The sequence below is a fragment of the Coregonus lavaretus genome (genome assembly GCF_964263955.1).
Source record: "Coregonus lavaretus genome assembly, contig: SUPER_35_unloc_1, whole genome shotgun sequence".
NCBI lineage: Eukaryota > Metazoa > Chordata > Actinopteri > Salmoniformes > Salmonidae > Coregonus > Coregonus lavaretus.
In genome coordinates, this window is record NW_028167181.1 from 3,294,425 (window position 1) to 3,310,039 (window position 15,615).

At 44.5% G+C, this 15,615-nt stretch overlaps 1 protein-coding gene across 1 annotated transcript; it reads right to left on the minus strand.

The window, feature by feature from the left end:
• Positions 1 to 2,869: 2,869 nt before the first annotated feature.
• Positions 2,870 to 15,251, minus strand: LOC311110099 (ATP-binding cassette sub-family E member 1). The gene is made up of 19 exons (XM_084188666.1): positions 15,121 to 15,251; positions 14,094 to 14,247; positions 13,787 to 13,872; positions 13,565 to 13,662; positions 13,331 to 13,448; positions 11,329 to 11,466; positions 11,128 to 11,197; positions 10,848 to 10,944; positions 10,651 to 10,740; positions 10,217 to 10,338; positions 8,561 to 8,634; positions 7,840 to 7,987; positions 7,685 to 7,744; positions 7,216 to 7,274; positions 4,870 to 4,980; positions 4,440 to 4,582; positions 4,063 to 4,185; positions 3,593 to 3,704; positions 2,870 to 3,387 (listed from the first exon to the last, which is right to left on the minus strand). The coding sequence occupies exons 2-19, from the start codon at positions 14,194 to 14,196 to the stop codon at positions 3,340 to 3,342; spliced, it is 1,800 nt and encodes a 599-aa protein (XP_084044792.1). The 5' UTR covers positions 14,197 to 14,247; positions 15,121 to 15,251; the 3' UTR covers positions 2,870 to 3,339.
• Between the last annotated feature and the right edge of the window lie 364 nt (positions 15,252 to 15,615).

The window sequence follows — 15,615 nt, forward strand, 5'->3', positions numbered from 1 at the left end:
AGTATCTTCCCCCATTCTCTCTCTAATATCTTCCCCACTCTCTCGCTCTTTCTCTATCTTCCCCCCTCTCTCTCCATCTAATATCTCCCCCCCTCCCTCCTTTATCTCCCCCCTCTCTATCTACCCCCTCTCTATCTTCCCCCTCGCTCTCTCCTCCAGTATCTTCCCCCCTCTCTCTCCCTCTAATACAGTATCTTCCCCCTCTCTCTCCTCTAGTATTTCCCCCCTCATATATCTTCTCCATCTCTCTACTCTAGTATCTCCCCCCCATATATCTTATCCCCATCTCTCTCCTCTAGTATCTCCCCCCTCATATATCTTCTCTCCCCCCCCCCAAGCATCCACTCCTCTCTCCCACCTCCTTCAGTGTGCAGCTCAGGCCTAGGGGGGAGACCAGTCCCATCGATCATGGCCAATTACCACAGCAACCCTCTCAGGACAGCAGTGACAGTCAGACCTGGGTTCAAATACTATTTGAAATCACTTCAAATTCTTTATTTGGCCGGTATTGAGCATGCCTGGCGCCATGGAACCAGTAGAATAGTCGCACACCTGTAAACCCAGTCCATCTAGAACCACAGGCAGGTCAAATCAACAGTTTAAAGTATTTGAAAGATTTCACATAGTATTTGAACCCAGGTATGCTGTCCACAGATCTCCAATAACCTCTCCTCTACTATATACTACACTTTATGAGTCCTCTGAATAGGCTGGAGAGGATAGCTGAGAAAGCGGTTGGTTGGTCCCCATAGGACAGTGATATCGAGGGGGTCACCTTCTGGAAAATGACAGTGGCTGCATCTGAAATCACACCCTATTTCCTGTATAGTGTACTACTTTATACCAGAGGGTCAACCAACCGATCTCTCCACCATGTCACCCAGACTCCATTTCAAATCAAATCAAATGTTATGTCACATGCTTTGTAAACAACAGGTGTAGACTAACAGTGAAATGCTTACTTATGGGCCCTTCCCAACAATGCTGAGAGAAAATAAATAGAAATAACTGGAGAGAATAAAATCAAAACATGTTCAGAAGCAGCCAGTGTCACCTTGTTGTGTACCAAGCTCAGAGTTTCCAAACGTTTCCCCTCCTATTCAAAGGGAGGAATCCCTAGCCCTCAGTCTGGTGTGACAGTCATCTTCATTAACGTTGAACATAATGAACATCAACGTAAAACTATTTCTTAGTGTTATAGGACCTTAATGTGCTTCTTCTTGAGCCACTCCTTTGTTGCCTTGGCCGTGTGTTTTGGGTCATTGTCATGCTGGAATACCCATCCACGACCCATTTTCAATGCCCTGGCTGAGGGAAGGAGGTTCTCACCCAAGATTTGACGGTACACGGCCCCGTCCATCGTCCCTTTGATGCGGTGAAGTTGTCCTGTCCCCTTAGCAGAAAAACACCCCCAAAGCATAATGTTTCCACCTCCATGTTTGATGGTGGGGATGGTGTTCTTGGGGTCATAGGCAGCATTCCTCCTCCTCCAAACACGGCGAGTTGAGGCGATGCCAAAGAGCTCCATTTTGGTCTCATCTGACCACAACACTTTCACCCAGTTCTCCTCTGAATCATTCAGATGTTCATTGGCAAACTTCAGACGGGCATCTATATGTGCTTTCTTGAGCAGGGGGACCTTGCGGGCGCTGCAGGATTTCAGTCCTTCACAGCGTAGTGCGTTACCAATTGTTTTCTTGGTGACTATGGTCCCAGCTGTCTTGAGATCATTGACAAGATCCTCCCGTGTAGTTCTGGGCTGATTCCTCACCGTTCTCATGATCATTGCAACTCCACGAGGTGAGATCTTGCATGGAGCCCCAGGCCGAGGGAGATTGACAGTTTTTTTGGGTTTCTTCCTTTTGTGAATAATCGCACCAACTGTTGTCACATTCTCACCAAGCTGCTTGGCGATGGTCTTGTAGCCCATTCCAGCCTTGTGTAGGTCTACAATCTTGTCCCTGACATCCTTGGAGAGCTCTTTGGTCTTGGCCATGGTGGAGAGTTTGGAATCTGATTGATTGCTTCTGTGGACAGGTGTCTTTTATACAGGTAACAAACTGAGATTAGGAGCACTCCCTTTAAGAGTGTGCTCCTAATCTCAGCTCGTTACCTGTATAAAAGACACCTGGGAGCCAGAAATCTTTCTGATTGAGAGGGGGTCAAATACTTATTTCCCTCATCAAAATGCAAATCAATTTATTACATTTTTGACATGCGTTTTTCTGGATTTGTTGGTTGTTATTCTGTCTCTCACTGTTCAAATAAACCTACCATTAAAATTATAGACTGATCATTTCTTTGTCAGTGGGCAAACGTACAAAATCAGCAGGGGATCAAATACTTTTTTCCCCTCACTGTATGTAGCTACATTTACTAGCTCGCAGCCAGCCCATAGAGCATTGCATGGTTTGTAGTCGACTTGAGCTGCAACAGATTTTCCACGTTGCTACCAACCTTATTATAACGACAAAATAAACATTTGTTCACAAAAAAATATTCAGTGATATTTAACACAGTAAATTAAAGGAATTGTGGTTTTGGGTGGATTTTCCCTTTAAAGCTGTATGGCAAAGTAAGATAATTGCTTTGATAAATGCTATACGCTTGAATCTTGGTCTGGAGGACAAATGTAATTATGGAATAACACAATTGTCATTAACTATAACACATTGACAAGAACTGGATAGAGACACTTTTAATTGTTGAACCGCAGAATATGAAGGTACATTGACTTTAATTGCAGTAAATAGATAATGTATTACTTCAGATGTCCATTTTCTGATGGAGAACCAACGAACCACAGTAGTCTGCCACCCTCTTGTGGACAAAATCCACAATTTCACTTCATTCAAAAAACACCACCATGCTCAGGAAATGGGGTTTGTTTATTCATAAGATATTCTTTTAAAAAATCACATGAATTGAATGACTTTGATAAAACACTCCTTTGGCTCCCAAAGGTAGGTGTGTGTGGGCGAGTTCGTTTTGCATAGCCCGCTGCTCACGGGTGGATGAAGATTTCACTTTAGGACCAATGGTCTAATATGTAAACCACGCCCACCCAGGGCACCAGGCAATGCAAAACTAACTCGCCTTGTGTGTGTGCGCATGACTCTGGTGGTACACCCAGGTTGGGGCTCTCTAAGCCATCGGCCCAAGGGGGGCCAGTAGGGTAGGGCTACATTCCAAATATCCACACTAACATACCACTTAGAACGGAGCAATGTAGCATGGAATGCTAGTGTGGGTATTGGAACAGCCATACAGGTGTCAGGGCTTGAGGAGGATGGATATGGAGGTCTCTCTGATGGAGGGAGGGAGGGAGGGATTGGTCCTTTAGTCGTCCAGGAAGAAGTAGTTCCCACTCTTCTTCTGTTCACAATCCTAGATATACAACATAGAGATTGGGTTACAGAGAAACCACAATCCTAGATATACAACATATAGATTGTATAGCTTGGGTTAGAGGAGAGCAAAGGACAGAAAATGGAGTCGTGCTGAATGAATTAACTGAATGAAAGGCAATAATAGTCAATACGTTACTAAAAGCACAAAATGGATGTAAATAAATATAGGTTTTCCCCTGTACCTTTATGGAATTCATCTTGTTGATCCTTGGTCGGAAGTTGTTGGGGTCTCTCCTGAACGTGATCTCCAGTTGTGATAGGAACTTGTTCATCCCTGCGAGTAAGGTCTGTGGCCTGAGAGGTCAAACGTTGACAGGGCCTGTGTTACACGCATCCTTAAGAGCTAAACATGGGTTCCTAACAACAACCCATATCTTAGCATGCTTTCAGTGTGACTTGTCATGAAAATACCACTTTCCTGTCAGACTGGAACATGAATTTCACAGTCAAGATTTGCCTATATTTTGAAGTGGGGAGTTTGACAGTTTGCTTACAAATCACCCAATAATCAGTTTGAAGGAGGTAAGAGTTCTATCAAGTTAAGGGAAGAGAACAATAGCTTGAAGAACAGCAGACATTAAGGAATACCAGACATGTTGGGTAAATCAGTGGATGAGACTATCAAACCAAATGATGGGAAGGGTTGACGTACGTGTTGGCAGCGGTGCTTCGTGAGGGAATACCGTCGAACACGATGACGCGGTCAGCCAGGTAGGTGGCCATGATGAAGTCATGCTCCACCACGAACGCTGTCTTCTTGGCATGGAGGATGAATCTAGAAACAAACAATTAATGTATCAAAATCAATGGCATCCATTTAAGTCCATTAAGGTTTGTGAGGTTATAGAGTTTCTGTATTTCCTGTCAAACTAATCAAAACACAGATGATTAAAAAGACAAAGGTGTGTGAATGGTACTGCCGTGAGCAATGCAAAGCACTAGATGGATCTCTTAGCTGGAGGTAGAAGTTCACCTTAAACACAGATCTAGGATCAGAGTGTGTGTATGTGTACAGGTGTGTGTGGTTACCTTTTGATGACCTTGGCGCACACGAGACGCTGCTCAGAGTCCAGGTAGGCGGAGGGCTCGTCTATCAGGTAGACATCAGCTGGTTTCCCCAGACACAGAGCCATGGCCACCCTCTGCAACTCTCCTCCAGACAGGTTCTGGACCTACAGAGACACAAGCAGGGGGGTGTTCATTAGACACCAAACAGAAGAAAACGGATTGAAACAGGGAGGGACTACCTGAACTGGACTTGTCCAATAAGAAATGCTTGTTTTCATTTTCTGATCTGGTGTGTATGGTCCATTGGGGCACCGCGTAGAAAAGTGTTTTGAATCAGAATTGTTTTTATTCAGTTTTTTACTGGACAAGTTCAAATAGTAGTACCTCCCCGTTTCGCACCGTTGCAAAACATTATATGCCAACTGAACACAACCCAGAATGCACAACTTACGTCCTGGTCGATGATGCTCTCAATCTGCATAGGCTTCATGACGTCAGTCACAAACTGAGGGTGAGTATAGGCGTCTCGGATCTTCTCATGGAGCAGGGCCCGCACACTACCCTACAGAGACAGAGGACATGAGGGAGTTAGTCATGGTCTGAGAGGGGCACACTACCCTACAGAGACAGAGGACATGAGGGAGTTAGTCATGGTCTGAGAGGGGCACACTACCCTACAGAGACAGAGGACATGAGGGAGTTAGTCATGGTCTGAGAGGGGCACACTACCCTACAGAGACAGAGGACATGAGGGAGTTAGTCATGGTCTGAGAGGGGCACACTACCCTACAGAGACAGAGGGAGTTAGTTAGTCAGGAGATGAGAGGGGCACACTACCCTACAGAGACAGAGGGAGTTAGTTAGTCAGGAGATGAGAGGGGCACACTACCCTACAGAGACAGAGGGAGTTAGTTAGTCAGGGTCTGAGAGGGGCACACTACCCTACAGAGACAGAGGGAGTTAGTTAGTCAGGGTCTGAGAGGGGCACACTACCCTACAGAGACAGAGGGAGTTAGTTAGTCAGGGTCTGAGAGGGGCACACTACCCTACAGAGACAGAGGGAGTTAGTTAGTCAGGGTTTGAGAGGGGCACACTACCCTACAGAGACAGAGGGAGTTAGTTAGTCAGGGTCTGAGAGGGGCACACTACCCTACAGAGACAGAGGGAGTTAGTTAGTCAGGGTCTGAGAGGGGCACACTACCCTACAGAGACAGAGGGAGTTAGTTAGTCAGGAGATGAGAGGGGCACACTACCCTACAGAGACAGAGGGAGTTAGTTAGTCAGGAGAAGAGAGGGGCACACTACCCTACAGAGACAGAGGGAGTTAGTTAGTCAGGAGATGAGAGGGGCACACTACCCTACAGAGACAGAGGGAGTTAGTTAGTCAGGGTCTGAGAGGGGCACACTACCCTACAGAGACAGAGGGAGTTAGTTAGTCAGGAGATGAGAGGGGCACACTACCCTACAGAGACAGAGGGAGTTAGTTAGTCAGGAGATGAGAGGGGCACACTACCCTACAGAGACAGAGGGAGTTAGTTAGTCAGGAGATGAGAGGGGCACACTACCCTACAGAGACAGAGGGAGTTAGTTAGTCAGGGTCTGAGAGGGGCACACTACCCTACAGAGACAGAGGGAGTTAGTTAGTCAGGAGATGAGAGGGGCACACTACCCTACAGAGACAGAGGGAGTTAGTTAGTCAGGAGATGAGAGGGGCACACTACCCTACAGAGACAGAGGGAGTTAGTTAGTCAGGAGATGAGAGGGGCACACTACCCTACAGAGACAGAGGGAGTTAGTTAGTCAGGAGATGAGAGGGGCACACTACCCTACAGAGACAGAGGGAGTTAGTTAGTCAGGAGATGAGAGGGGCACACTACCCTACAGAGACAGAGGGAGTTAGTTAGTCAGGAGATGAGAGGGGCACACTACCCTACAGAGACAGAGGGAGTTAGTTAGTCAGGAGATGAGAGGGGCACACTACCCTACAGAGACAGAGGGAGTTAGTTAGTCAGGGTCTGAGAGGGGCACACTACCCTACAGAAACAGAGGGAGTTAGTTAGTCAGGGTCTGAGAGGGGCACACTACCCTACAGAGACAGAGGGAGTTAGTTAGTCAGGAGATGAGAGGGGCACACTACCCTACAGAGACAGAGGGAGTTAGTTAGTCAGGAGATGAGAGGGGCACACTACCCTACAGAGACAGAGGGAGTTAGTTAGTCAGGAGATGAGAGGGGCACACTACCCTACAGAGACAGAGGGAGTTAGTTAGTCAGGGTCTGAGAGGGGCACACTACCCTACAGAGACAGAGGGAGTTAGTTAGTCAGGAGATGAGAGGGGCACACTACCCTACAGAGACAGAGGGAGTTAGTTAGTCAGGAGATGAGAGGGGCACACTACCCTACAGAGACAGAGGGAGTTAGTTAGTCAGGAGATGAGAGGGGCACACTACCCTACAGAGAGAGTTAGTTAGTCAGGGTCTGAGAGGGGCACACTACCCTACAGAGACAGAGGGAGTTAGTTAGTCAGGGTCTGAGAGGGGCACACTACCCTACAGAGACAGAGGGAGTTAGTTAGTCAGGAGATGAGAGGGGCACACTACCCTACAGAGACAGAGGGAGTTAGTTAGTCAGGGTCTGAGAGGGGCACACTACCCTACAGAGACAGAGGGAGTTAGTTAGTCAGGGTCTGAGAGGGGCACACTACCCTACAGAGACAGTTAGTTAGTCAGGAGATGAGAGGGGCAGGTGTCTGTGTTAGAGGTGTGTAGTTGTCAAGGCAGTGACTGGTTGGTACCTACTTTGAATTTGGGGCTGATCTTTTGGGGTTTGTAGCTGACGTTCAGGATAGGCACTTCCCCTTTGGAAGTAATAGAAAATGTTTAGGAAAAACGTACACAAAACATTAAGAACACCTTCCTAATATTGAGTTCCACCACCCCCTTTTGCCCTCAGAACAGCCTCACTTACATTTTTTGTCTTGCCCATTCACCCTCTGAATGACACACATACACAATCCATGTCTTAATTGTCTCAAGGCTTAAAAATCCTTCTTTAACTCGTCTCCTCCCCTTCATCTACACTGATTTGAAGTGGATTTAACAAGTGACATCAATAAGGGATCATAGCGTTCACCTGAATTTACCTGGTCAGTCTGTCATGGAAAGAGCAGGTGTTCCTAATGTTTTGTTCACTCAGTGTATAGTGGTTGTACATGGTTCCAGCAATTAGACAATGTGAAGAGGAAATAAGTTGTCAAATGTTATTTACCCCCTTCATCTGGTTTCAGACGGCCAGCCAGCATTCTGATGAACGTGGTTTTGCCCGTCCCTGAAAGAGAGGATTTAGAAATAAGACTCATTATATGGAACACACACCCCCTCTCCTCACACACTCCTCCACCATTCCCTTCCCCCTCTCCTCACCATTCTCTCCCAGCATGACCATGATCTCAGAGTCGGTGAACTCTCCCTCCAGGATCTCCAGGGCAAAGTCTCCCATGTTCTTCTTCATGTGGGGGTACTGGTAGTGGCACATCCTCTTGATCTCTTCCTCGTTGGCCGTCTCTGCCACCTAGTGTTATATTACACAGTATTATCACATTATTATCTCTGCCACCTATTGTTATATTACACAGTATTATCACATTATTATCTCTGCCACCTAGTGTTATATTACACAGTATTATCACATTATTATCTCTGCCACCTAGTGTTATATTACACAGTATTATCACATTATTATCTCTGCCACCTAGTGTTATATTACACAGTATTATCAAATGATTCTCTGCCACCTAGTGTTATATTACACAATATTATCACATTATTATCTCTGCCACCTAGTGTTATATTACACAGTATTATCAAATGATTCTCTGCCACCTAGTGTTATATTACACAATATTATCACATTATTGTAGTTTTTATAGATTATTATTAACTGGATGGTTCGAGCCCTAAATGCTGATTGTCTGAAAGCCATACTATTCTAATTAGGTTGGTAACCAGTTTATAATAGCAATAAGGCACCTCGGGGGTTTGTGGCACTCTGCGTTGCGTCGTGCGTAAGAACAGCCCTTAGCCGTGGTATATTGGCCATATGCCACACCTCCTCTGGCCTTATTGCTTATTTTTATGACATTACCTTGAACACCAGCGATATCTCCCTGAATCGCAGATTCTCCGTGGGAACATAGCCATCCAGGAAGATGTTGATGCCTGGAGAAGGGAGCGGAGGAGGACTGGGGTTAGAGGAGAAGCTGCCAAATGAACAGGACAGTTGTGCATTGGGAAAATATCCATTGGTTGTGGGATCATTTGGTTGTGGTGAAATGTTCCCCTGACTTAGATTTGGAAAAGCTGTGGTACCATTTTGAGGGTAAGTGAGAGGGGGGTGGTCTATGGGGTGTTGCGCTAGGCTAGGGGCTTAAGGCTTTCTTGAAATGTCTGTACCAGTTGGCTCTGCAGCAGACCCATGAGACAGAGTGTAGCCTGCCATGCACTGAGGATATGCTTTATCCATAGAAAACCTATTCAGTATCAATGCTAAAGAAAAAAAGAACAAAACAACTAAACATATCAATAGCCAGGGCATCATTGTGAATTAGAACGTGTTCTTAATTAACTGACTCACCTGGTTGAATAAAAGGTTAAATAAATAAAATAGGTAAGTAAGAGGGTGAAGAGGTCAGGGCCTAAAATTAACACCCGCCACCTGCCAAATGCGGGTAGATTTTGGCATTGGTCGATAAGTTGTCTATTTCACCAGCCACGTTTGCGGGTGGTCAGGGTTCCACAGGGCGAGCATTTCACTCACATTTGTGAATACAAATATTCAAGTATGATCACATTTATAGTAAAATAAATGCTGCAGTAGCTGTTTCCAAAGTATTTCTGCAGTTTTGTTTCATAGATGGTAATTTAATCGCACAAAGTCAAAGAACTACAAATCCTATATAGCCTATCCCACCTCGCATTGCAACACTGCCTGGCTGGGGGCTGTCGCACATGAAGAGTGAAAGATTCATTTTTAGAAGCGCTGTGCACAGGCATAAACGTTGGTCTAATTTACAGAAAAACGAAATTCTACTGACGTGAGACTTTATCCTTGTGTTTCTTGGCTACTTACATTGTTTTGTTCACAAGCTAGGTTGTTTTTCTATGTTTGCATTTCAACTGCTAGGGAAGAGAAGACAAGGCTTGTACTAGTCAGACTCAATCTCACAGGCATAAACATGACTGGAGTCACATTACCACGGTAACCTCCTGCCCTTAAAGGGGCAGGTGAAAAGACTAATGTCACAAAAAGTAATTATTCAATATACCACAAGTTACTTCTTACTAGTAATACCTTTATGGTCCTCTGTAGCTCAGCTGGTAGAGCACGGCGCTTGTAACGCCAAGGTAGTGGGTTCGATCCCCGGGACCACCCATACACAAAAAAAAATATGCACGCATGACTGTAAGTCGCTTTGGATAAAAGCGTCTGCTAAATGGCATATTATTATTATTATTTATTGCTTTAGAAACATTACAAAGCATGCTAATCTGTTTTTCTGTGTTTTGTTGGTGTAATTGTATCGACCCAAAACTATTTTGGCTGGTAAACAATCTGAGTGGCTGGTAGATTTTTAAATCTACCCGTCACAATGGCTGGTGGACCAAAAAGTTAATTTTATACCCTGGAAGAGGTAGTCACCTTCCCTGACTCCAAAGGGCATAGTGACCATTCCGTAGGCGCTGGACACTCCGTACAGACAGTGTAGTGTTTATGGTGTAGTATGTAGTGTTAGGGTCCTACCTTCCCTGACTCCAAAGGGCATAGTGACCACTCCATAGGCACTGGGCACTCCATACAGACAGCAGATGAAGTCAGACAGGTAGTCCAGCACACTCAGGTCGTGTTCCACCACTATGATGTATCTGGGAGAGAGAGAGAGAGAGGGCAAAATACAAGTCAAGAGTCTATAAGACAAGACAAAGCTGATGGAAGAATAGTGGATAATGTTGAAGTAGGCATAAAACCAAAGTAAACAGAGTGAAATAGGGAGGAACTACCAGGGTTGTGTTTAATAGGAAGAAAAACGGAAGAAAACTGAAACGGGGCGTTACTACCTGAATTTGTCCAATGAGAAACTCTTGTTTTTCTTTTTCTGTTGCAAAACGCTTTGCTACAGTATGCCCTTATGAACACGGCCCAGTCCTCTAGTGAGAGCATCATGTAATGTAACGGACCTGTCTGGGGAGATGAGGGAGCGGATGGTGACGGCAGCTCTTAGACGCTGCTTCACATCCAGGTAACTGGACGGCTCGTCAAACATGAAGCTGGAATGAACCACATAAAGAGAGCCGCGTTAAAAACCACATAACATATTCAGTCAAAGATGGCCTCCGCTGATGAGGCCAAAGACTAACTGAAGCTGTTGACTTACATGTCTGCTCTCTGGATGCAGACCACAGCGATGGCAAAGCGCTGCAGCTCTCCTCCTGATAGGTCCTCCACATTCCTCTCCCTGAGATGAGTCAGATCTGAGAGAGGAAAGAGATGAAATAATCTGCTGGCCAAATGGTATATTTTACTGACAACTTGACTGTAGAAGTGGGTCAAAAGGAACGTTTAACATAAATGGAAAATTAGGATTACATATAGACAAACATTAGATTATAGACTCGAAGAGAAGAAGACAAGGGGAGAACCCAATCCAAACGTACCAAGCTGCTCACAGACGATGGTCTCCGTCTTGGAGTCGTCTTTCCTGCTCAGAATGGAGCCCACAGTCCCCTGGTGGCGGAACACAGCACTACTGTTAGCTCGTCAGACAACAATTCAGTACAGATCTGTGTATCTGGAACGCACCCATTCTATCCCCTCATTTCTACAGGTCTGAACCCACACCCACGGGCTTGACTGACCTTGACAGTCTTGGGGATCTGGTCGACGTACTGGGGCTTGACGATGGCCTTCAGGTCATCCTCCAGGATCTTGGTAAAGTAGTTCTGGAGCTCAGAGCCACGGAAGTAGGTCAGGATCTCCTGCCAGTCTGGTGGAGCCTGGTGGAGGACCGGGAGAGAATGGAGCTTTTGAAACTAGGGATAAGTGTGATGTAACACAGCAAGGTGTTATAGTAACTAGTTGCATTTCAGTCATTTAGCTGACACTGTAAAGTCATTCAGCTGACATACAGTAGGGAGAACAAGTATTTGATACACTGCTGATTTTGCAGGTTTTCCTACTTACAAAGCATGTAGAGGTCTGTAATTTTTATCATAGGTACACTTCAACTGTGATAAATGGAATCTAAAACAAAAATCCAGAAAATCACAATGTATGATTTTAAAGTAATTAATTTGTATTTTATTGCATGACATAAGTATTTGATCACCTACCAACCAGTAAGAATTCCGGCTCTCACAGTCCTGTTAGTTTTTCTTTAAGAAGCCCTCCTGTTCTCCACTCATTACCTGTATTAACTGCACCTGTTTGAACTCGTTACCTGTATAAAAGACACCTGTCCACACACTCAATCAAACAGACTCCTATCTCTCCACAATGGCCAAGACCAGAGAGCTGTGTAAGGACATCAGGGATAAAATTGTACACCTGCACAAGGCTGGGATGGGCTACAGGACAATAGGCAAGCAGCTTGGTGAGAAGGCAACAACTGTTGGCTCAATTATTAGAAAATGGAAGAAGTTCAAGATGACGGTCAATCACCCTCGGTCTGGGGCTCCATGCAAGATCTCACCTTGTGGGGCATCAATGATCATGAGGAAGGTGAAGGATCAGCCCAGAACTACATGGCAGGACCTGGTCAATGACCTGAAAAGAGCTGGGACCACAGTCTCAAAGAAAACCATTAGTAACACACTACGCCGTCATGGATTAAAATCCTGCAGCGCACGCAAGGTCCCCCTGCTCAAGCCAGCGCATGTCCAGGCCCGTCTGAAGTTTGCCAATGACCATCTGGATGATTCAGAGGAGGAATGGGAGAATGTCATGTGGTCTGATGACACAAAAAATTGAGCTTTTTGGTCTAAACTCCACTCACCGTGTTTGGAGGAAGAAGGATGATTACAACCCCAAGAACACCATCCCAACCGTGAAGCATGGAGGTGAAAACATCATTCTTTGGGGATGCTTTTCTGCAAAGGGGACAGGACGACTGCACCGTATTGAGGGGAGGATGGATGGGGCCATGTATCGCGAGATCTTGGCCAACAACCTCCTTCCCTCAGTAAGAGCATTGTAGATGGGTCGTGGCTGGGTCTTCCAGCATGACAACGACCCGAAACACACAGCCAGGGCAACTAAGGAGTGGCTCCGTAAGAAGCATCTCAAGGTCCTGGAGTGGCCTAGCCAGTCTCCAGACCTGAACCCAATAGAACATCTTTGGAGGGAGCTGAAAGTCCGTATTGCCCAGCGACAGCCCCGAAACCTGAAGGATCTGGAGAAGGTCTGTATGGAGGAGTGGGCCAAAATCCCTGCTGCAGTGTGTGCAAACCTGGTCAAGACCTACAGGAAACGTATGATCTCTAATTGCAAACAAAGGTTTCTGTACCAAATATTAAGTTCTGCTTTTCTGATGTATCAAATACTTATGTCATGCAATAAAATGCAAATTAATTACTTAAAAATCATACAATGTGATTTTCTGGATTTTTGTTTTAGATTCCGTCTCTCACAGTTGAAGTGTACCTATGATAAACATTACAGACCTCTACATGCTTTGTAAGTAGGAAAACCTGCAAAATCAGCAGTGTATCAAATACTTGTTCTCCCCACTGTAATTATCCAGAGGGACTTCCAATAAGTGACTGTGTGATCCTTTAAACATTTTAAAGCCATATAATGTATTAGACATTTAGCTACATTCTCTACAAGTTTGTGTCATAAAACTAATAGTTACACACTTACATCATACTTTCCCAAATTAGGCTTCTGTTTTCCAGCCAAAATTTTCAGCGCCGTGGATTTCCCGATTCCATTGGTGCCCACAAGTCCCAAAACCTCTCCAGGTCTGGGAATGGGTAATCTGGAATGGAATATTGCAAAAGTACAGTCCATGGATTCAAGACAGAAACAAACGTTTATTGAGATTAGGCCTATTTGAGACAAACACAGCCCTCTTTACCTTGAAAATTAACCCACCTATGCAACTTGAAGGAGTTGGCACAGTATCTGTGAGTTGTCTCTTTCTCGAGGTTGCTTGGCAAGTTGACAATAGACAAGGCCCCAAATGGACATTTCTGGAAGAAAAAAGTAGTCAGTGCTAAGTGCCATGTAATCAGGACTGAAGGTAAATACATAAAGAAAAAACTACTCGTCCACATTTGTATCAACAGAGGGTCAGTCATTTTGTTACAATTTTACCTTGATACAGATGCCACATCCGATACAGAGTGATTCAGAAATCCACACAATTTTGCTCTGAGCTGTGACTTCTATGCACAGTTTGCCTGCAAGACAAAAAGATTACAAAGATGGATGACAGTTGAGGCTTGAAAAAAGTAAACATGGACCATTTCAACTGTACATAACTTGAGGCATTATCTTTTAGGCTACTGCCTCAAGACTTGGAGGAATTAGTTATAGTGTATGTGTCAGTGATATTATAATAGGCCAAGATTCTCAAGTACTAGGTTCAGTACAGTAGGAAAGGATGCAACACAAGTCTTACCCATCCGAACCACAGGGCAACTCTTCTTGCACTCCTGCCGGCATTTCTTTGGCTTGCATTTGTCATGGTTCACAATGGCGATTCTGGTGTTTTTCTCCGACATTCTGCCTGCCTCTTGTCAACTCTTGGCGGAGCAGAATCCCTCCCCAGAGTACTGCAATACAGAGATATGACAGTTTTGATCAGACAAGACAAGGGTTAGGCCTGTAGTGTCTGCAGAGACAGTGAGTCAGATTGATAACAGTTTGGATGAATGAACACAGAAATGGCCTGTAAATTAGTATTTACTATGGATCCCCATTAGCTGCTACCAAGGCAGTAGCTATTCTTCCTAGGGTCCAGCAAAATTAAGGCAGTTATACAATTTAAAAAACATTACACTACATTCACAACACATTAAGTGTGTGCTCCAAATCTGGGGGAGGCAAGAAAGAAGAACGTATCTAGTTATATCTATCTCGTATCCATCTCCCACTTCGAGACAAGAAAGCGAGATGGATAACGTTAGTTACAACTAACGTTAGATAACTATTAACACTGGTAAATATGAAACAAGGATAGCCATCAACAAAGAGACGGAGACTGTCAAAGTGGCATCAACACTGCTCAGATAGCTAGATTAGCAAATCAGCCAACTAGCATTTAGTTTACCTTAGCTAGTTACATTACCGTTAGCTAGGGTCACTTAATCCAAATCAGCTGGAAATATTTGCGTTGGCTCACATTGTTAGCTATAAAAACTAGTTAGCCAGCTTACTAGTGTCAGTGAGCTATAATTAAACACCGGGTAACTTAATTGGCAGTTATAAACTATCAAATAAACGATCAGCTGTCATGTGAAATTAACAGAGGTGGCTGTGATACACTAGCTAGTAAGCTAACGTTAGCTAGCTAGTTGGCTAACGAACAGTGCTGACGTTTGTGCTAACTCTGTTAGCTAGCTAGCCAGCTGGACAAGCAGCCCATTAAAACATTATTTATTTGACAAGTTTGTAACTACTATCATTTACATTTTAATCCAACTCACCCAGAAACACTCTTCGGGTGATTCTGTCCTCCAGGAATGATACTTTAGGTTTTAAAGTGTCGTTTTACTACGGTGTTTCAAACAACGTGTTCTCAACGGGGAGCGAACGCCGGGAGAAAAATGGCGCTCTCATGCGTAAAGTTTGGCGACGTCCAGCTATGCGTCGCTGTGACGTAGGTATCCTACTACAATAAAAAGTGGGAGTAGGTTATTTGAGGTGATGGCAAAGCAGAACATCTGTTAGAAATTCCTAGAAAGAAATTGAAGTGTATTATCAGAAATGTTTAATTGAATTTGAGAGGCCTTCAATGTAAACTCAAGCTCATGTGTCATTTTACTTCTGTAAGATACAATGGCTTCATTTTCAACTTGGCCTTAATGAAAAGTCTGTCAATGGTTTCACCAAGCCATCAAATAAATAAAGGGGAAATATGTTACTTATCTAAAACAAGTTATTTTAACTACATAGGCCCATTGATGCTAAGATGTTTAGAA

What these genes read in the sequence shown, in the direction of transcription:
- LOC311110099 (XM_084188666.1), bottom strand. Translation starts at nt 14,196, where the DNA reads ATGTCGGAGAAAAACACCAGAATCGCCATTGTGAACCATGACAAATGC. An exon ending in AGATCCCCAAGACTGTCAAG is followed by an intron (nt 11,198 to 11,328) that starts GTCAGTCAAGCC and finishes TTCCGCCACCAG; the next exon opens with GGGACTGTGGGCTCCATTCT. An exon ending in CGAAGCACCGCTGCCAACAC is followed by an intron (nt 3,705 to 4,062) that starts GTACGTCAACCC and finishes TTGACCTCTCAG; the next exon opens with GCCACAGACCTTACTCGCAG.